Source organism: Heliangelus exortis, chromosome 13 (assembly GCF_036169615.1).
Source record: "Heliangelus exortis chromosome 13, bHelExo1.hap1, whole genome shotgun sequence".
Classification (NCBI taxonomy): Eukaryota; Metazoa; Chordata; class Aves; order Apodiformes; family Trochilidae; genus Heliangelus; species Heliangelus exortis.
In genome coordinates this window covers 10,614,923-10,637,685 of record NC_092434.1, presented here as the reverse complement: position 1 = coordinate 10,637,685, position 22,763 = coordinate 10,614,923, and the positions used below count along the sequence as shown (strand labels likewise).

The window sequence follows — 22,763 nt, the reverse complement described above, 5'->3', positions numbered from 1 at the left end:
CAGATGTTCTTTTCCCAGAAAAATATCCTGTAGTACAATTTCTAAGGTTGTTTTTTGTTTTATAAACAAGGGATTCAATCCACTTTCCATCTTGGATATGAAGGCTTTTACTTTCCTGGACTTTGCTTAGTGGAGTCCTGAGTTTTGCTGTACCCCAAAGGAAGCAAAATTGACTAGGTTCAACTTCATGGTTTTCAGATATCACTAGGGTGTGCTGTAGATCATGAAATTTCAGCAAACCACAGTTAACAAGGAAAAATCTAGCTGCTACACTAAATATTTTAAATTAATTACAAACATGGAAACAGCTCAACACTGACTCAAATTCCTTTTAAAACAACATACACACTCAAGAGAGGTAACACATAAACAATTCACAACATTTTTGTTATACAGGGTAGGTAAACAGTGTAGCACAACAACAGAGAACTAAGCAGAGTCAGGCAAATAGCCATACGCCTGAACTGCACGCAGGTAACTAAAAACCAGGCATGCAGCCTGGTGGGAACTGAAAAAAAGTAGGACTAGAAGCAATATCCATAACAAACCAGGTAACAAGAAATAAGGGACTCTTTGTGAAAATTTTTCCTTGGGAAAAAAAAAATTGAGACTATTTCAGTCACTGAAACTCACAGGGGTATGGCCCAGGGATGCAGAACCAGCAGCTGAATAGTTATTTATACCAATTAATGCATTTAAACAACGGTGCTGAAATTCCCTGTGGGGATAACAGTGGAATTGAACCAAATTCATCACAGGGGCTAGCACTGGGTATCAGCTCCTACTACAAGGTTGCCCAGCACAGTGACACAGAGAAGAGGACAGCAGCCTCTGCAGGAAGAAAAGCATCAGCTCCCACCTCTGGGCTTCCATCCACTTCCAGCTGCTGGAGCTGGAGCGTGGACCTTGGATAGGAGCATCTTTCTGCTCTTGCATCTGTAACCTTCAGACTAGGAAAAAAAAAAATCTATCCAGGCACACACTTCAGGACCTGTCAGTTCCCAGCAACGCAGTGGTGGTGGGATAACCAACCTCACACAATAAGGATGCTGAATCAGACGAGTTTTTAAGCACATGCTTAACTTAAAGCATACATTTACACTAATAACCAAGACTCAAATGCAAATTTAAAAAGAAGCACCTATTTAGACATGAACAAAAGCTTAAATGGTTTACTGTGCTGAGGCCCCAACTGTCAAGACATATCCAGTATGCCATAGTTAGTGGTACAGCAAACAGAATTATCAAGTGATGCTTCAGCAGGCTGCATGAACTGAGTTTGCTAGGCTTACACCATGAACCACATATTCATTATTATAACCATTTGTATTACTATTTGTAGCATCTAGGGAACCCCAATCAGGGCTCTATTGTGTACAAGCACAGAAAAATAGGATGGCTCTTATAATGAGTACATCACAAGCCCCACTACCATAATTAACATTGATTAGCATCGATGCAAACAGCATGGGAAGACAAAGATTGAGGAAGTTTGGGAGCTGAGGTACTCTCTCACCCTTTAAGGCAGCTCCTCTGGTTCCCAACTGCAGAACAGAGATGAGGGTGTTTCAGTGGGGAAGACTACAGTCCCAGTTAGCAGCTCCCACGAGCACATTTTAGGACATGGGATTCAAGGCAGCATCTTTGTCACTAATCCAGTTTCTGTCACAGGCAACTACATCACACAATCCTGCCCTTAAAATTATCAAGAGCCATTGCAGACCAGGTAGCAGTGCTTTTTCTTCCTATTCAGGACATACATCTCTGTAAATGTTCCTCAGTTTGACTGAAACAATTGGACTATATTTACACATCAACCTGAATACTAAACCCAGACTGCTATTTACTGTCACAGATCAGTATGGAATGGCTAGAATTGACATGAAACTGGAGTCAGATTTTCAGAATATGTATATCAGCTCAAGACAAAACACCAGCACCAGACCTGCTCCTGAATGTCTGCAGGGGGTATTTCCCTTGCTTCCCAAGCCCCCCTGCCCAGCATTGCATTTTCTTCCCCAGTGCCATTTAAGCTGTATGATTGCAACCACCTCCATCAATTCTCGTCAAAAAGAACAGTTGGCAACCTCTGATCTATTTAATGTAATATATAAAGACCAAAAAAAGCCAGATTCACTTTAAACAAAATCTTAAAGAGTGACCTTAATGGACAGGGGATGTGGAGCTGCATGTAACAGACTTCCTGCCTCCAATACACAGCCCTTGCTAGTTCTGGAATTAGCACATGCACCTTCTCATCTCAGGCCCAGAGTATTGTCCCAGGTTTGCCATGGATACCAAAGAAGTTTTTTCTTTCTAACTGTAAAAATGGGTGTCAAGAGCTCCATGCCAGCAGAAAAAGGGAACATTTTGAAATGGATAGTGTGGAATTATTGTGCTGAATATTTTGATTGTGTTAATGAAACTATCTTCACTAACCAAATGAGAGTCAAGACCCAACACTTTCCTGTGAACCACACACTCCTCAAAATGTTTCTGCACGTTTTTGGTACATAACAGTTAATGTTTTAGAGCCACCAGGGATTTCACTTTCACACTCAGTGCCATGGGTATCACTCATGTCATAGCCTAACCTGCAATTTGGCATTTCATCCAACTTGGTCCATGTCTCAAGATTCTCACACAAACGGAACATGTATGTAACTATTCACAGGATTATACTGAAGCCACAATTTCAGATGCAATTGGGATATGTTTACTTGTTCAATTCTATTGCTCAATATTTACTTACTAAATTCTAGTGTTGTGCTACTTCTTGCCATTCTGGTCAAGTTTCTTAATTTAATTTTTTTTAAAAGATACTTCCAACAATAACACTCACAAAAGATAATTTTATAAATCTTAAAATTGAACTTGAATTTGCTAAAAAACTCATCCTTTCATTCCCTGGCTTCCACTAGCTGGGCTTGCCTGCTTCACGTTGACACCTTTGAGAGCTACAAACATGACTTAATAAAGATGAGCAAGTTTACATGAGAATGATTAATACATTATTATTTTTAAAAATCTTTACTTTGCCAAAATACTGTCCAGGCTTACTTAATACTGGAAGACTTCTTTTCCCCAACTCACTTTTAATTCTTGTTATTTGCAAATATGGAGATGTAATGTCCAAATATGTATGCTTTTCTATGTCTACTTCTTTCAGGTTTGTTCATTACATTCATTAAACTATTTAATTCTCAAGGATCTACTGGAGATACAGTGAAGACCCCCTGAACACCAGTTAGGTGTTCAATCTGTAATGAGAATAAATTACACACACATCTCAATTGCTATAAGTCCTGTAAGAAGTGAGACCTCTCTGCATAATCATCTGCTGCAGAATTAAATCTAAAACATTAATAAAACCCCTCCCCACCCAAATCAAGCAATGGAAATATAACAGTTAAAAGAATAAACCTTTTAAATAAATAAATTTATGCTACACTAATTTATGTCACTGTGGTACTTAAGGCAAAACCTTTTAAAGGAATAGATTTACTGTGCATACAGATCTCCACTGGGTACGTGTAATTATGCAAAGGAAAGGCATTACTTTTAAAGTGGATGAATGGCTGATACTTTTTGATTTACTGCTAGAAACAGAAAAATGGTAATGGCATGAAATAAGCATTTGCAAAACCATTTTGGCAGACAGAAAATGTTTGATTTACCTGGGGCATCCATCAGGTTCTATATTTTAGATCAAAGTAGACAAATGGAAAGGCAAATGGATATTTGGGAAAAAAAAAATCTACTGCTTTTCTGTCAGCCCTGCAAGTAAGTTAAATGTCTGGAGGGGGAAAAAGCCCAAGGTTCTTTGGATGAAAGGAAGCAATGATTCATCAGTGCTCTGGCAACTGCAGCTTTCTGTATTTACCTGGAAAGGTGAGAAATACATGGAAGTAGTTGTAACTTTCTCATTCTAGGCCTGATTCTCAGAGGAGATTTCAAGGTGGCTGGCAAAGCTTAACATTTCCATCTAACACTGGAAATGGATAATGTGTACCCTGGGTCATACTTTTCCCTCAGCTGCAAGTTTTTCACTGTCTTCTTCTCTTTTGTCTTGAATTCACATTGTTCCTCTACGCCTTCCAATGTCTCCAAGCTTATCTTTAGTTACACCTCTCTGAAACCAACAGCAACCCTGCTACAGACTTCCACACAGATAAGGCCTCAAAATCAAGACTCAGGACTGTAAGACCACCAAAAGCAAGACACAACTACACCCATAACAGTCATTGTACCTATGTGAGCCGAAGATTTGTGAACATCCAGAAATATCTCAAAGTTCTATACTTTGTCTGTGGAAAAAGTCACTGTAAGCTTCCATGCCAGGAATTGTTAAAATATTGAGCTAGAAGTAAGGCCAAACTGTATTTCTCCTCCTGTAATAAATCAGCACTATATGTATGTATTCAGCCCAATCCCTTGATGTGTCCAGTTTCAGTGATAAAAACCTAGTGAGCAGGGCAAAAGTTATTGGGTAGAGATCGATATGCTCTCTTGTTGTCCTTGATTGGCAATAATGTGACATTTTCTCCTTGACTGTGAGAGCTGCTTTTGTGATTTGGGAGCATAAAGAAATTCAGTAGTTGACAGATTTATACAGTAGGAATACGCTAATGTCCTTTGACCCGCTTAAGAATAAATACGACCTACCAAATTGTCACTTTTATGGGTATTTACAACTAAGGCACTTTGTAAACCCAAGAACTAATATTTCCCAAAGGAAATCTGCACTCTCGAATCTTGATAAATTATTGAAAAAATACAAGCCTCTATCAGCCCTACAAATTTTCTCTTCTATTTCTCCTATTTTTAATTACATAGGAGTTGTCAAGGAAGATTGGACCACTGATCTATTTCACCAGGTATGCTGCTGTAGCCATGGCTAGTGCTTCAGAGGAATCCTATAATATTTTTGGCTATTTGGTCAAGGCTGTCTAAAACAAGTCTTTCTTGAAACCTGAAGGCTTTCAGTTCCTGACTGAAGTATTAATAGCGTAATTCTTTAAACCCTCAAATTATTATTAGGAAAGTATTACAAACTATAATTTCTGCAGCCCAAATGCTACCAGCTGTGTTTGCTCTCATGAATGCTTCAGCTGATACTTTAAACAGAATGTGCAAGGAGTAAAATAAGCCATCCCAGTTCACCCTAACACCCATGTTCATCACATCATGGGTGTTGTGCTGATAATCTGTAAATTTAATAACTCATTCCTAACCAGCTATATCCCTAGTTTCTTAATTTTACAGGTCTGGTGTCCCAGGAAACCTTAATTTGATTGTTATATCCCACGTGCACTTCATAGCACCTACCCACTTGCCACATAAATTCCTTCCTTCACCTTTATGCTCTCTCTGCCCAAAAAAGCTTTCAAAAAAGACAAACTAGCTATCCACAGAGGAGAGGTGGAAACAAATGGGATGAGGACCTTTGCCCTTCAGAACCTTTCTCTGGAAGATGACAGCACGCAACTGCTGCTCTGTAAGCTTGGCCTTAAGGAGGAAGAAATTTTTGACACAAAATTTATTATTAATATTGTCATCCATAACAGAACAGTTGAAAACTAATTTTTTTTTTATCCTTATTCTCCAGCTGAAAGTTGGCAAAAAGTCAAGACTATTCAGGATAGTATCTAAGACACAAGACTTGCAGTATTTTTCCAGCAGAAATTTATTGTTGCTTCTTGGTTATATCCCTGAGCAACAGTACAGATCCTTTCAAAAACTTTCAACACATCAGATGTTGTGCACATCATGACGTGGTGCTCATCTCTACTTTTACTCCATTTCTAAGGGCAGCTGCTTTTCTATTTTTCTTTGCGCATCTGTGGACAACAAAATCTTTTCTCTGTCACAAGAATGTCTTCATTAAGTCAGTTTCTGCCTTCAGCTTATTCTTAGTCTTCTGCATGCTATAATCTATGTATATGCACAAGAAAGGCTTGAGAGGCAAACTGAAAAAGCAGGAAGCTGGAATAAACAATGAGGCAGAAACTGCAGGAAACTTGAGCATCTTTTCTTGCTGTTACTGTGCTGCCTTCCTTTTCATCCTTGTTTACTGCTGAATTTGGGATTCCTCCCGCATTTGTATGAAACATGAATCTAAACATCCTCTGTTTTGTGACCTTATTCTGATACCAGTATTACACGGCACTATTAATAAAGTGACTGCAGCACAATGTCAAACAATTCTGAGTTTAACTACTATCTTGAACAGTTAGTTTCATACCAGATTTACCAATTTTAGATATTTAAAATTTCTTGTACACTGTCACAGTCTAATGCTGGGCCAGCAATTAAAAGAATGACAGATGCTATCTATTAATCCCTTTCCCTTCCCCTACTGGGCAAGGAAAGAGAATAAGGGAGAGTGACTTATGGGTTGGAACAGCTTAATTGAAAGAGTAGCGATGAAAAGGAAAATAATGAAATATGTACACACACACAGAGAAGTGGTATCACATTTGCCCCCCAGTAAAGCTCATGTCACCACCAAGGCTGAAGGGTGGTCCCTGGAAAAGTCCCAGACTGGGCTCCTGCAGTCAGTGGCAGATGGGAGCAGGATGCAGGAACACACAGATTCACGGATGCACAGATCAGGCTCAAAGGCAGAGGAATGGATGGAGTCCTCTCAGGACACTGGCCACAGATGAAGAGAGCTTGACCCTTGTAAGCTCTCAAATTTATACCAAGTATGACAAGTACAGGACGGAATACTTTGCTTGGTCAATTTTTGTTCACCTGTCTGCTCACTTGTGCCCAAAGGAGGGTTGCAGGTGTGACCCCTTTTCTCCCGTTTGTTCCCTGAGCATAATACATTTTGCATAACCAAGCAGTGGCCTTGGTTCTGCATCATTCTCCAGCAGTAACTATAAACATCAGTGTTATTAGTCCTAGAAGAAGACACTAACTGAAAAAAATGCAGTTGATTTCAGCAAGTGCAGCTACTGAGGAGAGATATAACAGAAAAGTAAAATTATTAGGAAGAAAATTCCATCTCCTTTGCACAGGTTGTAGGAAAGAAGTAGAAACTGCATTTTAATATACAAAAGGAAAATGAAAGAGGGAGAAGAATTTAAGAACTAAGGTTAATAAGCAAAATGTGCATTGCCTCTGCTCAGCTTGGTAGTTTTCCTAACTTGTTGTTTTAACAAACATGGTCCATTGACAAAATCTCATTTAAAAAACAAAATTCACCTGTTCCTCATTATGCTTCTACAAGGATAAGTTTTGCTTTCAAAAGCAATTAAAAACCTACAGCCGAATGTGTCTGTTAGCAGAGGAATGCACAATAACCAGCATTCCACACAATCAAGCAGCAACTCTGTCCCATTCATTTCAAGAAGTGATGGAAAAAAATTATAACATACTAATGCTTGCTGTCTGACACTGAATTTACTTGGTGAAACAATGAAAATTTGACAGTGACGGGAAAGAGAGACGTTAAACATAGATAGAGAGCAGCAGTTTCAGCCCAAATCAGCAAAATCCCTTTTTGACATCTTGAAAGGAGCCTATCTGTTAATAAGATCAACAGATTTTTAATCAAGATAATTACCCTCACACATCTTTTCCTATCCTTAAGTGTTTAACAAGAAACATCTTAGGCTCTCCTTACTTTTAATACTTCTGAAGCTTCAAAACGTAAGCAAAGAAACAGACTATGTTGTTAATTGCAGCCTTTTTGCCTCATGTGAAAGGCTTTCCTATTTGCATTGCAGAAGGACTTTTTTTCTCCCTAAAATTATCTGTGCATTTAAAGAATGGGGTGAAAAAAACATCTATTATTCTCAACATTTCACTAGAAACCATCTGGCCTTGCTTTTAGTTTGGCTGCTGCTTCTGTTTCCTCTTTTTGCTGCAGACCCACAGAGGCTGACAGGAGGGAGCAATGGTTCTCTCCCTGTAAGCAAAGCTGGAATGCTTCAGTGCCCCAGAGGCATCCCTTTGACATAGCACATCAGCAAGCAGTAACTTTGCCAGCTCAGGAATGATCCAAGGAAAGTATTTAATAGGTCTGGACCTCAGTGAGTGAGAGTCAAAGTCTTTTAGATAGATGAAGTCAGGAATATGAATGCAGTCAGCAAGCCACTCAATATCTTCAACTTCATATTGACCAAGTATGAGCTTTTCAATAGAAGATTCCTAAGCAGTCACCATTTGAGAACAATGTGACTGAAGTTATTAGTCCTAACACAGGGCTTTAACAGACATCCTATGAGAAACAGGCTTTTTATCCCTAATACAATTGTTCAAAGGATCAGATAATCCCTGTCACTGAATCAAACAATACGTAAGAGTAGGAAAAAATAGAGAGAAGTTCCATAATGCCTCAACACAACCAGCTTCTTGCATGCCCCAGTACAAGCACTGACTCTTATCAAAGCAAGGAGTGAACGGGGTAGGTTTCCCTGATCCCTCTGAGGCAGGACTCCAGCTTTGTCTCTCTCAGAAGCATTTTAAGTTCTGATGTTTTTTTCCAATGAGGATGATAGAGCAGAGGGTCAATTCTACTACACACCACAGCACATTAGCCCACAAAAAGCAAATTTCAGACCAGTTCCTCACCCTTTCTAAACAACAGATCATTTCAGTTGCAGAGGCATGCACTGCAAATGTGCAAGACAAAAGCCACAGATAGCTCTGTCCTTACACTCAACTTCCAAGCTCCTCAGCACAGCAAACACTACCTGGATATACTAAAGATGATACTGAAGTGATATTGAATCTCCATGTAAAGTCATAAGTTACCAGCAAGAACCACACATGAAGTTCAGGTGGGTACATTAGGGAAATGTGCATGACAAGGGTTATATTTTCACAACCTATTTCCAAAGTTTTTTCTGCTTGGCACTGAATAGGCAGGAGTAAGTACAGTAACAACGAAAGAGCAAACCCTGAGAGAAAGATGAGATCCAACAAGAAAGGGAGGCCACTATCTGACATTTTAAAAGGGCAAATCGAAAGCAATCAACACCCAACAAAATGCTCAATGTCGGATGAGGTGATAGCTTAGGATACAGTAGTGCTGTGTGTTTTAATGTAAATTAACACAAGATAATCTCTTCACATATTTAAGTGATGCACTTCAAATTAATTAATACATATTTAATAGAAGTCTTCTTGAACAGCTGTTATTTACTTCTGGAGTTTCTATACATTAGCACTGCCTGCTTTGTTCTGCTCTCAAGTTGTTCATGCTCCAAAGTACTTTAACAACTTAGGCTGTAAAAAAAATTTAACAGTCTCTCCAAAAGAGACAGCCCTTCTGATAACTTAATATTTTTACATTAAATATTCAAACACTTTCTGAACAAAAGGTCAAATTCTACTTACAGCATCTGTGTGAATCAGGCAAGCAGATGCTTAATGCTGCTAGACAAATACTTTCAGCACAAAGAATAATAAAGAGCTGGTGATCAGTCACATTTCCAGGCTTTAAAATCATCTTTCCATTACTTCTGTTCCCTAAATTCTACGCTTACCATTCATTTGTAACAATCCAGGCCCAAACTGTGGTCTGTTCCTTCAGTAGGTTTTATACAGTGCTGTGTTAAATGAAAACCTGACAGTGAAAGTGCCATCTACAGCATTCGTCACACATCACAAACATTACACCAACTCATTCAGGGTTTTGTCTTACAAAGACTACTGCCTATGGCATCTTCATGATCCTAAAATTCTTCTACACTGCCTATGCCAGCAGCTTGGAGATAGATCCGCAGATGCAAAGAATGAGGAAGATGACCAAAATTTCAATCCCCCTGAGGCTGTAGAAAATCAAGTTAGTTTTCAGCTAGAATCAGTTTCCTGATCCCTATGAGGTCACACGAATGCACCTGCCGGCACAAGAAAAATTGTGGGGATAAGTAGTTGGGACAGAACTGTTGGGTTTGATGTCCAAAACAAACAGCAGATTAAAATCAATGTGGATTTTGACAAACACAGGATGGCCACAATAAGCAGGCACCTGAAAAGGTTTCAATGCATTGAAACTTAGCATATTTAAGAGGAAAAGGGAGAAAAGCAGAATTCCAGGGTTGCCACAAGGTGTAAAGAATCTCCTTTCCAGGAGGTCAGCACACTAGAGACATTTTACTACTTTTGATGGTAGTCATGTGGGAGACAGACTAGTATGAGAAAACAAAACCTGAAGAGAAGACTTAATCTCCTGTTGTGATGTTCTGGAATCACCATTATGTTAATGGAAGAAAATTTCTTGAAAATCTTTTTGCCTTTGGAAGGAGGAAGTGTCTTTTGTTCAGAAAAGCATGGGCACTTTGCCAGCTGACACAAAAAATGTGTCTGTATACTTGTGTTGATATCTACCATATAATGTTCATTAGCATCATCAGAAAACTGATGCATAGATGCCAAGGAAAGAGAGAGGGAGATCCCAGAGGACAAATTCAGCTCCCAGTCCCAAGGAATGAAAACATATGCTCACTTTTTATACAGCCATGACATAACAGGTATTCTTTGAGTTATTTTAAACGTCCTCAAAGCTAAAAAATCAAACTCAAGGGGAATATCTTATATCATATACAAAGAAACTGCAATATTTTTCCTCTATATTTTACAGGAAAAATGAAAATCTATGTTTACCTGTCACCTTTGGTAGAAAGGTTTCCATCATAATTACAGCTTGTGTATTGGAAAGAACCTGGCAGCTTTTGACATCACTAATATTAGTCTGGAGAGGTACAACACTGCAGGAGCTTGCTGAAAAGTAACGATGAACCTTTATTAAAATTTCCAATTTTTGCAAAAACATTTTGACTAAATTCCAACACTACTTAAAATTTAATTGAATATTTACATTTATTCTCTAGTAAGCATTGTAAGTAAATCTATTTCCCAATTATCTTAAATTTTGTACGGTAAACAATTGCTACATTTTTAAAATAAATGCACAATTCTAATGAAAAAATAATGATCTTGAACTTTAATAGAGACCTTCATTTGAGGAGAGGAAAGTGCTGTATATTCATTCATTTATCATGTCTTATAACTCTCGTGTGATGCTGGTACTATTATCATCATTTTACAGATGGGAAACTGAAAGGCTGATTAACTTGTCCAATTTACAGTACTCTTAGCTGTAAACTTAGGGCATCCTACTGTACTCACAGGCAAAACAAAACTGAGCTCACCTGTGATGAATATTTACTACAAATTCTTAAACTCCATCTGCATTTTTCTTATAAGAGAGAATATACAAGCCTTCGGAGTTAGTTTTGCATTGGCAATGGCTTTGAGCACCACAGAAATGTGCTGCCTAGAGACAAACATCTGAGCACCAGTTTATTGTCAAGTGTCACCTTGTTTCTCAGCCAGTTATGTACATGATATGTGTTTTCATTTAATGTTATTGGCCATTCAAGCACACATTTGTGCATTAATTCTCTATGAAGTATTGTACTGCACTTATACACACACAGAGAAAAAAGTATCAATTGCTTACAAATTCATTCTCTTAGGTTACTTATGTGCTCCATAAACATGATCAACATGTTTTGCCCAATAACCTTCTTTCTTGAAATACGAACCAATTATAAGAGTGTCTGCATCCAAGTAATTCCTCACATTCTCCAGAGTCACTCCAGACCCAATCATCACAGGAATCTTCACAGCATGCTTAACCTCTGAAGAGAAAAAAAACAAAATTATGGTTAAGTCCCATCTTTGAAACTTTACAAAGACTCTAATTTTCATAATTTTTCAACAAAAAAGAAAGGTTAGTATGAAGAAACTCATGATTATGGTATTTCTTACTTCTACTAAGGAATGAAACAACTGGGAAGAAACACCTTCAGGTCTGAACAGCTGTTAAGAAAAACCTCATTTTAACTTATTTTTTTTCACATTCCATTGTTGTATGAAACACTGCAGAAGAATACTCCTGGCCACATAGCAGAGGATGTCTTCAGTGCTATGGAAGATATGAAAGTTGGGTACCATACCTCTACTCCTACTTATTCTCAGGGAACAAGACTTAGGCAAGATGAATTTGAATTGCCTGGCAGAGAATGTAGTGCATTTTACTATACTCTATCAATTTTTATTCCAGATCCCTGGTAAGAAGAGATGTTGCATGCAGGAAGTTTTTGCACACCAGGACCAGATCCTTTTACTTCCATGTGACTGTTGCCATCATGATTAGAGGCTCTGTGGGGCTTTAGGTGCTACATGGAAAGAAGCTCTTTACTACTGTATTGCAGTAGCAGCCAATATAGATTCCACACAAAACAGATCCATGGCCTTGACAAGGGATTTACTAATGCTCCCATGCTTGAAGTAACCAGGAAAAGAATATGTACAATATATAAAAGTTTTCTTCAAAACACCTTGTTTAAATGAAGTTTCATCAGAAGCATAACGTATTAATTATGCTTTAGGAAAGACAAATTATTTATCACCTTCCTACTTCACTGAAGAAAAGGGATTACTTAAAATGCTCTTGAATATCTTTTTAGGTTACATGCCCTACCATTTTTTCCATCTAGGAACAGCATCTCCTTCTTACAATCATTTTAACATAAAAATTATACCATTCCACACAATCCTTATTGGAATTTTTAAGAGAATCAGATGGATTGTGCCTACATGACTAAAACCATAGTTATTTCTATGCATATTTTACATTGTTATAGTCATCCTACTTAAAGCAACAAAATAATTAATTTTTAGTTATTTATAGCATTATTACTATACTACTACTCTAGAAAAATCAGAATTTATATAATATCTAGGTATTCTTAGAAATATATCTGCTTTACATAGACACCGATGCATAATTAAGGTACTACAACTGACCAGATTTTTGGGCAACAAAATGACTTTGTTACCAGAGGAGCTGAATTCCAAGTCAATATTTGTTCTTACAACAAATGCATAAGACACATTAGTAGGTAGTTGGTTTACAATCATTTCACATCAGCAGGAAAAATGAAGAACCAAATAATTAAACAGAGCATGATCACATGGGTGTAAGACAATAGCTCAGTCCTACTAAGCAAAGAGTAAAAAACCATGAAACTAAAAAACCCCAAAGCTTTTCAAAGTAGCAAGGTATCCAACTCCTGCTGTGATCCATACATGACACATGGGGTCAACACACATCTCCTGTGCTGGAGATTTATTCAGTTTGACAATGTGAAGAATGGCAGTGGGAGTGCTCAGCCTGCAATGCCACTGGGTTACCTAATTAAGTATACTACCAATGTTATTTCTAAGGCATTTCCAAACACATGAAGGCCTAAAGTTGATTAGTTGAAGGTGATTTGTGTACTGGCTGTGTTAACACAAATTTTAATTTGTAAAGGAAATATAACAACAGTGGTGAGAGATGCTTCTGCATGGCAATATTCAGTCACTGTCAAGATGCCTCTAAGCACAGAGCTTTCCTTGAAATACCTCTCAGCCTTCTTGGCTTTCTTCTTCGGATTATATTTTTTGACACAAAATAAAAGAGGAGACAATTCTGTGATGCTACAGTAGCAACACCCAAAGTTCACACAACTTGTATGTTTCTCTGTTTCAGTAAACCGTAACTAGAGGGCACTCTGCTCTTTCTTGTGACAGTACATCTGCAGTTATGTCTTTAATAAAATCAAATTACATAGTGCTTGGTTGCAAAGCACAATGAAAGCATTTGAACTATGGTATGCACAAGTTACATGAAATAAAGGCCAAATGCTCCTAGCTTGAAAACAATGGTGAAGAGCAGCGTAAAAATAAGCACCACTGTGCCAATAACTTGCTCGACTACTCTTCTTCAACAGCTTTTTCATATGCAGTAATCACTGCAGTGTGCAGTACCATACACAATACAGTGTTTATGGTAATGCTGCACACTGTAAGACATTTTAGTTTTTTAATTCAAAGGACTTTTTCTGTCATTAAATCCAGAGCTTACAAAAAGTACAGATCAGAGACTCACATCTCCTGTTTAGCACTGTGAGGTACTGCAATGGCAGCAGCCCCTATTTTGACCTAAATGTAGCATCAAAAGGTGAGAGGGTGAATGAGTCTTCATGCCCCATTTACGAACAGTAACTAAGGAGGTGACAGTCACAGCCAGCTGTTGAGTTTCATGATGCACCTCATTTTCCACTGCTTACTCAGCTGAGGCCACTTGCTTTGTTCATAGAGATAACTAACCAGTCATTATACAAAGCTTTGATCACTTAAAATACAGTCTGAATGTGAAGTAGGTGTTTTAGCAGCTATACCCAAAAAGAAAACCTGATTCACACTCTCACCAAAGAGCATTTCACAATGTAGGAAACTGGAACAAACTTCTATAAACTCTTAAATAAAAATATAGTGTATTAAATAAATTAATTGCAATTCAAAATGCTCAGTTATAATTCCTGCTCCTTAATAACCTGATGTCTGATTTTTAGACCTTGTACTCTGCTGACCACTGGTGTCGGGCATGCTCAGAGGGGCCCAAAGCAAAGCTTGTCCCAGGTACTTTGGGGCTTTGAGCAACCTGATCTAGTAGAAGGTGTCCCTGCCCATGCAGGGGGGTTAGAACCAGATGATCTTTAAGGTCCCTTCCCACCCAAACCATTCCATGACTGTACAATTCCGTGCTGCCAGGAGCAGTGCTGATGATTGCCTACAAGAAGGCAGTGACACAAACTACAAACAAAACCCTACTGAACACAATTCTCTGGTTTGACAGGGAAACATTCATTTCCCACACCCCATCACAAATCAGTCAATTCAACAAAGACACACAAAGGCAAAGAACATTTCTATATTACTGCACAACAAAGCTCAAAAAAAAAAAAAAAAAAAAAAAAAAAGACATGACAAAAATCTCACATCTCTTGGTTCTGCTTTCAAGAGATGCTTTGCAGTGTGATGAAAGGTGCTCAATTGTGTGTATCATTGTAATACAGAACTTCCAGGGCTGCATAAATTCGTGAAATGCAAAATTTCACTTCAACACCAACTTTGTAGACTGTATGTCTCATTCCTTTTAAGAATCTGCTGACATAGATATGCCTAATTTGTCATTTCCTTATGTGCTGGAATATTGATTGCAAAGTTCTTCTCTTAACAGTTTTAAGCCAACATCCTTGTTATAATAAGGCCTGCTAACGTCCAAAACCCTGTGCCTTAAGTAAAACAAATCCTTGATGCAGAGATTCTTGCTTTCACAGCAGAAATCCAAACACAAAATTAATGTGGTTATTTTATTACACCTGCCTACTCTGATTCATTTTGTTCTGTGCATCTAGAGATGGAAAAAAACCTGAGACTTACATGTTTGGTCACATGAAAGAAAAGCAGAATCCATGGTGCTCTCTGGTTGGAGTCCTGGGATAAAAAAACCTATGGGCCCAGATGTTAGGAAATCAATGGAGGTTACACACAGATGTGAGGGCAGAATTTAACCTAGCATTTTGCCCCAAGACTTGGGGGTGGAAACATTAATTGCAGGTAGGGATGGAGCTCTAGATTAACAAAGATGTGTAGCCTCGAAATAGGCCCAGCTTTCAGTCACCTGTTCCATGTATCATTTCTGGTTTATTGTACTAAGAGATCCAGCTAATTCAAGACTTCACTATTAATACCAAGACATTTTATTTTTAACATTGGTGAATGAAGCATAGCAAATTATAACCTATTTGGCAAAAAGTTTAATATGTATAAAATAAAACAGCATTTTAACAAGTTCAACACTCATTTTAAATGCTGTGGAAACTGTGTAAGTAAAAAACCCAAAACACTGAATGATTTCATGTTATTCAAAAGATGTTTCAGGTCCAAGTATCTATGGCAAATAAAGTATGGTTTTCACCCTCATCAAATAACATAAGTTGAACACAATTCACTCTGCACTGGAACTTCAAAACATGCTAAGCTTAAAAATGGCAACAAAAATAAAACTTAAAGAAATACACATTCAATGTTATGCAGTGAGACCCTCAAATTCAAGCCATTAGTGTAAATTAAAATTAAGAACGGAAATCAAATGCCCCCATGATAGGACTCTAATTCTAGCATGGGAGCAATCAATTTTCATGAAGACAATCCAAACTTAAGCCAATATAAAAATATGAAGAATCATACAAAGCTTTTGCAAAGGTCAGAGCTCATAGGTCAGACAATTGCTGATAAAACAAGTCCTCAGTCTTTTAAGATTACTTTGATGTACTATCTTTCTGCCAATGAACTTGTACTCTTTCTGAATATCTTAAAAGCAGTATTTTCCCTCATATTTCTGCTTGGAATGTTGCCTTATCAAAATGCCTCTTCTTGCAGGACTTCCATTTTCATTATGAAAGATAAAAATGCTTAACTCTTCAATGGAAAGATTTATACTTAGTTTTCTAGTAAGGCCAAAGACTACTTTTTTCTTGTATTAAGACTTATAATTAAGAGCTTGAACTAATTTTCGTTTTTGTCCTGCCAAACTGTTGTTTAGCAGCAGAAGAGAAGCAATCTGAATAGCACCTTAATCACACTAGTTCTGCTGTATCAAATCAAACCCTACGGTAAGAGCTGCTTTCTTCCCTCTTTTTTTTTTTTTCTTTTCTTTATTTCCCCTTCAGGAAGAGCAGATATAAAGATTTCTCCCTACATTACTCCAGAAGCTGATCCAGTGCTGGTTGTCCGACCTTCCTCTGACATCTCCCACCTTTCAGCTCCCGAGGTTCGGCGGGCACTGCAGGCACTGTGCGGGTCAGCACCAAACCCTCAGCCAGGGAGAGCTCGGCAGCCGCCGCGGTCTCAGCCACACCGACATCTGGGCATGAGCACTGTAAGCAGCAGGAACGTACCTGTGGTTACTGCCGGCACACACGTTTGTTATCCATCTTGTCGAATGTTTAGGCTGCCATTCTTCATCTTCCCTGCTGTCAGGACAACCGCAGGCAGGCTGTGTGAGAGAGGGGAATCGTCCTGTTTTAAACTGGGAAGCGAAATTGCGATACGAACGAGATGGAAAAAACCACCCAACCCACCATGGAACCAGGGCTGACTGCTCTCCTGCTCTGGGTCTCACGTCTCTAAAGAGAGATTGCTAAGTGTGAACTACCAAGTGTCAACTGAGACAGCTGCTTACACATCGAGCACCTGTATTTCAGAAATGTTGAGCACACACAGCTCTCTAACTTCAAGTGGCAGTTGTGGATGTGCAGTCACTCATAAAACAGCTTCTGTTGCCTAGAACGGAATTAACACCCTCCACTTCATTTCACAAAGTCCAACTAACAGAAAGTATAGTTATTATCTAGGATATAATCATAAGAATCATCTTACACAGCAGTTACAAACATAAACTACCTGCATCCTAGATTTTCAACAGCAGTCTTTGATATATGGGTGATATGGTTTGTCTGAAACCTATAGCAGTAACTGCTTTTAATTTAACCAGTTCTTAAACTTTGAAAGCATTCCAGCTATTGCTGCTTCAACACCTGACTGTTGCTTCTGTATTTCCTTGTAAGCAGAAAACAATGGCTATGGCCAACCTTTTTCCTGGATCAGCTTGGATGGACAGGAGAGGAAGCCATGCTCTGGACATACTCATTGGCAGCTCGTGTGTGCCATACATTCCACTCGTGGTGATGGATGCAAAAGGAAGTGCACTCGCTCCCTTTCTGACCAAAGGCAGGCATCAGTACCTACTGCATATGAGGTTGAAATGGGGCTTAAGAGGAATAGTAGGCACACTACAACTAGCACATGGAGAGTAGCTGTAACACAGCAAGTAGACAGCAAGATCTTTTTCTCCCCACTTAAAGCACAGGAGGCTAGCAGCTCTCAGTGGCAGGCATATTTTTCTACATTAAAAAACTCAGCCAGCAAGTCCTTTCACATCTCCTTCCCAGCTTATGAATCTGCCTGAAACAAAAACCTCTTTTCTTTTAGTAAAAGCAAACTGTGACAGAAGTAAAAAAAACAAAACCAAAACAAAGTAAAATACAAATATCAATTCATCAGTTGTCAAGACAAAGAAAAAAAATTACACAATGCAATTTTTTTACAAAAAATTCAAATGCAATTTATTTTTATACATATACCTGTACATATAAATATATATATATAGAAATCATTGGAAATAAACCACTCTTAAAGGACCTTGAAAGCTTAATTTGACTATGCTGCTTTTTTTCCTTTCTATTTTGAAACTTATTATCTATTTATTAGGTATTTAAAATCTCCCAGCCTTGGTTATTCTCATGATTGCACACATACTACACACAAACACTTTAATTAGGTTATTTAGCATGTATAATACATAACACTTGAGCAGTTCTTCTGGGGAAAAAAAAACAAACCAAAGAGTGACATCTAAATAGCTGAAAGAACCATATGACAGTTATGATAAAGTATCAGCAGAAAAGGAGCTGGCTTCATCTGTCATAAGTTCCTTCTGTTTGATAATCATAGGACATAATCCATACATAGACAGCACTGATTTATGTAGAAGAAATCAGTATTATTGGCAGGAAGGAGAAAAAAGAAAATTGCTTTTTTAAATGCCAAAATATTATGATTTGGATGCTTTTATATGGCAACTGCTTGCATAATGAAAAATAATCTTGGCTGCCTAGCCTCCAGAAACAAAATTTCTTTCAACATCACAGGCATACACACAAGTGTACAAAATCTCACCTAGTATCAGATGCAAAACTTTTACAGTCTGAATGTATAAACCCTGAAGGTTAAACAAGTGCAAACTTCACAGATGCAGCTACCTGCAGCTTACAGGTGCAAATTTATTTTTAAACATATCCTCTAATAGCACTGCAAGACCACGCTTGAATAACAAAGTTCTCCCTGACTTTCCTGACACTAAGTAGGCATTTTTTTTTAAATTAGAAAACAGAGAAAAATGTAATATCATTATTACATTCATACTTACATAAAACATAGCTCATATTTACCTATGTTTCTTTTTAATATTAGCAAAAATCTGAATGTTCTCTGTTCCAATTTGTTTCCTGTACCGTAGCAGGTAGCCTGTGCAGGCATTTATAATCCCTTCATCAGCAACATGAGAAAACACAAACCCTTCAGCCCAGATAAAATCAAGACCTGAAAAAACCCTCAAAAAAAACCCCCAAAACATCAGTACCTTAGCTAAATCCAAAAGATTGAGAAACAAAAATACTAAAACCAAACAAGACCCTATCTTACTGCCCTTCTTATTTGATTCCAAAGCAAGTTGTTCCATATGATCCAGGACTACTCAGCCTTCCTTTTCCACATAAATAAGTTTCACATCCTTCAATTTAACCCAAATTCTCTCCAGTTCTTTTTTCCATCTTACTACCAGTCCAGTTTCGTCCTTTTCCCTATGGTTTCCTTCTCTTTCTCAGCCCTTCAGCTTGTTCCTGTGTGGCTCTGACTGAACACCCTGCCCTGCCTCTGGCCATGATGTGTCAACAGAAGAGCAGATACATCAAAAAACAGCTTCTTTCTCCTTACAAGGTGTCTTCTCTTTGAACAGGGCCATTAACTTGGGTCTCCCCACTCCTATTACTTCTTTCATCTGCCTTTCATGTGCCTGAAGTTGGCCATCAGGTCCAAAAGCATGGACAACATGGACACAAAGGAAAAATAAAGTCTTCTTTCTTTAGGAAATTAGTTGAGAAAACACAGCCTGTGACACATGATATACATGCAACCTGTTTGACTCTCCATCTAAAGGTAACTTGTATTTTCTACACAGCACCACATCAACAAATGACTTCTAGAACTGTGCCAAAAGCACAAAAAGATAAAGTTTGGGAAAAGTGAAACATCTTCCACTCTACTCCAAACTTACCTCAACCCTCAAAACTCTACATTTCTTAGCAACAAGGTTTCCATCATTTTAATTATTTTTTTTTTTTTTTTTTTTTTTTTTTTTTTTTTTTTTTTTTTTTTTTTTTTTTTTCACCAGGGAGGTTTTGTGGAATGGATCTTATGAGGAATATTATGAATTGCAATGACTTCTCACAGTCCATTCATCTACTCCCTGGGATCCCCTACACAGCATTGAAATTATTGTGCTGAAATACTGAAGCCTTGGGCCATGGAGTAATAAGCCAACAGCTGTGAGGGACACGACTGGAATCTGACTCCTTTATTGTATTCTCATTGTCTTTCCAGTCTTTCATAACCTTGAAGTTTATTTCACCTGTCACTTAACATATGTATAGAAGCTCTGCACTCATCTTGTACAACTTTTGCTGTTTTTCCATTTTGCTTTCAAGGTCTCTTCCAAGCCCTTCTGCAGCTCTGCTACTGCTCCAGCTTTGGAATCAGCAGCACATTTAACTAGAGATTACATCATACCAAGGAAACCAATGCATGTGAAAACAGCCATCAAGACTTCAATCCCACCCACCACAGAACTGCTTAATCAGAGGCCTCACCTTAGCCCATTTCGTATATAAACAGAAATGATCTTTAAAATGTGTTTATCAAATGACAAGGTGCCTGTTTATTTTTAAATTTCAGTTTCATTCCAAAAGCCCTGAAGTTGCAGAAGCTTATGCCTGATAGAGAAGAGCCTGTATTGCTTAGCAACACAGACTCCAGCTCACAAGAAATGCCACAGATGGATGCCAAATCAAACACAAGCTGTCCTGTGCCTTGAGATTAGCAGGTGAAAAGCAGGGAGGATCCATTCTCAGGATCCAAAGACAAGAGTGTGCCACAAGTATGGTTACAGGTGCTAGTAGACACCAGGTAATAAACACTGTGCAAAGAGCTAGACTGAGACTTTTCTACCTAAGAACAAAAGCTATAGTTTCTATTTAAATCACCTGAGTTTACAGTACAATTCAGAGTTAAATAAGAAAAACTACTTCTCCTCTAATTATGAAATTATCAATGAGTTTAGAGATAAGTTACATTTTCACAGCAATTACTTCTAACTCAGGACAGGGAGCTACTCACTGAGTAATTTCTTTTATTGAAGTCACTGCTTCCATGCTGTTTGTTGCTGCTTGGTTTGTATTTCCGTAACTCAGTAATTTAAGACTTCCTGCTACACATTAGCATTGTATTTAGTTTAACAAGGCTGCACTTTTGGTCTGGGTTTTTGAGGGCTATGAAAATACAAATTTTAACCAAGTGTAGTAAGTGCAGGCACCAAATCATTACCCTTCTGTTTTATGAAGCCATAATCAGATTCCACTAATGAATTCATTTTTACGCTCATAAAATTTTGAGAATGATACTATTGCTTACTTTCACATTTGGCAAGTTGGAAAGTAATAACCATTGGATAGTTAATAGGCAGTCCCTTTCTGACTTATATGGGAACAATTTTTTTTTTATTCTCACTGGAAAATAGAACAGGAAATTTCTAGCATAACCTAATAAACAGAACTTCAAGACTATATTAAGAACATGGAATCAAGTCACAAGCCACTGCAGGGCCTGTTCAAAGGAAGTAGAGGTTGTCCCTATCTTAATCCTACTTAAACTGCTTTACCTAAACAGTTGCTAAGGTCTATCAGTTGTAGAGAAAAGCTTTATTTTTTAATTTTCTTTGAAAGATAATTTATGAATTTTAAAAAAAAAAATACAGACTGAAAAACTTCTTCTGATGGGTAAGAAAATACTGCAAGACTGAGTTGATGGAGGAAACAGTACTTCTAGTTTATCTATCTTAAATGCTACAAATGGGCAGATCACTGAATTTTAACACTCAAACATTGACTTGGATGCAACTATTGAGAAGCCCTTTCTCAAGTATGTTCCTTCCTTCAGTTATAAAGTCAAAAGGAGCTGGGAGCTAAGATTTTCTGCTTTCACAGAAATGGAATCCAGCAGCTTCTGGTTGCTGCTGCATTTTGGACTTCAGGGAATCTTTGCCTTTACCCAAAATCAAGATCCTGCAGCCAACTTTGTTGGTGGTATATGTTGGTACATGTTTTATACGTGCAGCAAATCCTGGCTCCCAGCTCTTCTTGCCTTAGTAATTCAAAAACAATCTGAAAGTCTGATGTGCTGAAAATGAAAAAACAGGAAAGTATCTACTTTGCCTACTATCCATGCTACAGGCACACTGTTTCCATGCTGCACAGACCCCTGACTACTCAGGGCAGTGGCTTCTATGATCAGCATGAACTGTAGGCCTGGGAGAAGCAGAGGTCACTGCCTTGCTCCACAGCACCTGCAGATACTCCCAAAGTGTGTGCATTCCTGATGCAGTTCTCTCCTTACCTGCCTCCCCGCACCACAGCATTGAGATGGTGGCAGTGAAAAAGAAAAACAAAAAAGCAGTATACAATTTTGCCTAATTCTACCTCAACTTAAATTTGTATCCTGGGCTGTAGCAAGTGAATTCCCATGGAGGATACCTCTACTAGTGGATGAGGGAAAGGAAAAAAGGAAAGCTGGATTTATAAGACATGGAGAGACCTTGAGTACCTGGGATATCTTCTGAAATGAAGCCTCACTTAATCAGCTACCAACTGTGTCATTATCGTTGATGAAGACTAATTCACAAATGGGATTTCAGCAACATTACCCTTAAAGAAAAAAAGGGCAGTTCCACAGTCAGGTGGACATGCAGTTGAACGAGGTGATTATTTTAAGTCTCTTCCAACTGAACTTTCTATTCTAAATTTATGAGAGGGGAGAAGATAACCTCAAAAACTGAGCCCTGATTCATGATGAGTGTAACACGGGCTCACCCAGGTGTAGGAAGCTGCATTCTACAGCAGACCATACAGACCTTGCTTGCCAGGCACCCAGGCTGAAGCTCTGGCCGGAACACGAGT

General features: G+C 38.2%; 3 protein-coding genes across 3 annotated transcripts in view; 1 reads left to right on the top strand and 2 right to left on the bottom strand.

The window, feature by feature from the left end:
- Positions 1-22,763, top strand: part of POP4 (POP4 homolog, ribonuclease P/MRP subunit) — a 377,629-nt gene that overhangs the window by 55,451 nt on the left and 299,415 nt on the right. The window lies entirely within an intron of this gene.
- C13H19orf12 (chromosome 13 C19orf12 homolog) overlaps positions 1-22,763 on the bottom strand; it is a 252,445-nt gene that overhangs the window by 13,002 nt on the left and 216,680 nt on the right. The gene's annotated exons all lie outside the window — the stretch shown is intronic.
- Positions 1-22,763, bottom strand: part of LOC139802179 (uncharacterized protein F13E9.13, mitochondrial-like) — a 40,475-nt gene that overhangs the window by 5,515 nt on the left and 12,197 nt on the right. Inside the window, 5 exon segments of the mRNA XM_071757065.1 lie at positions 10,621-10,737; positions 11,565-11,660; positions 16,673-16,814; positions 17,665-17,686; positions 18,927-19,077. Of these exon segments, the coding sequence (XP_071613166.1) occupies positions 10,621-10,737; positions 11,565-11,660; positions 16,673-16,814; positions 17,665-17,686; positions 18,927-19,077 (528 nt within the window).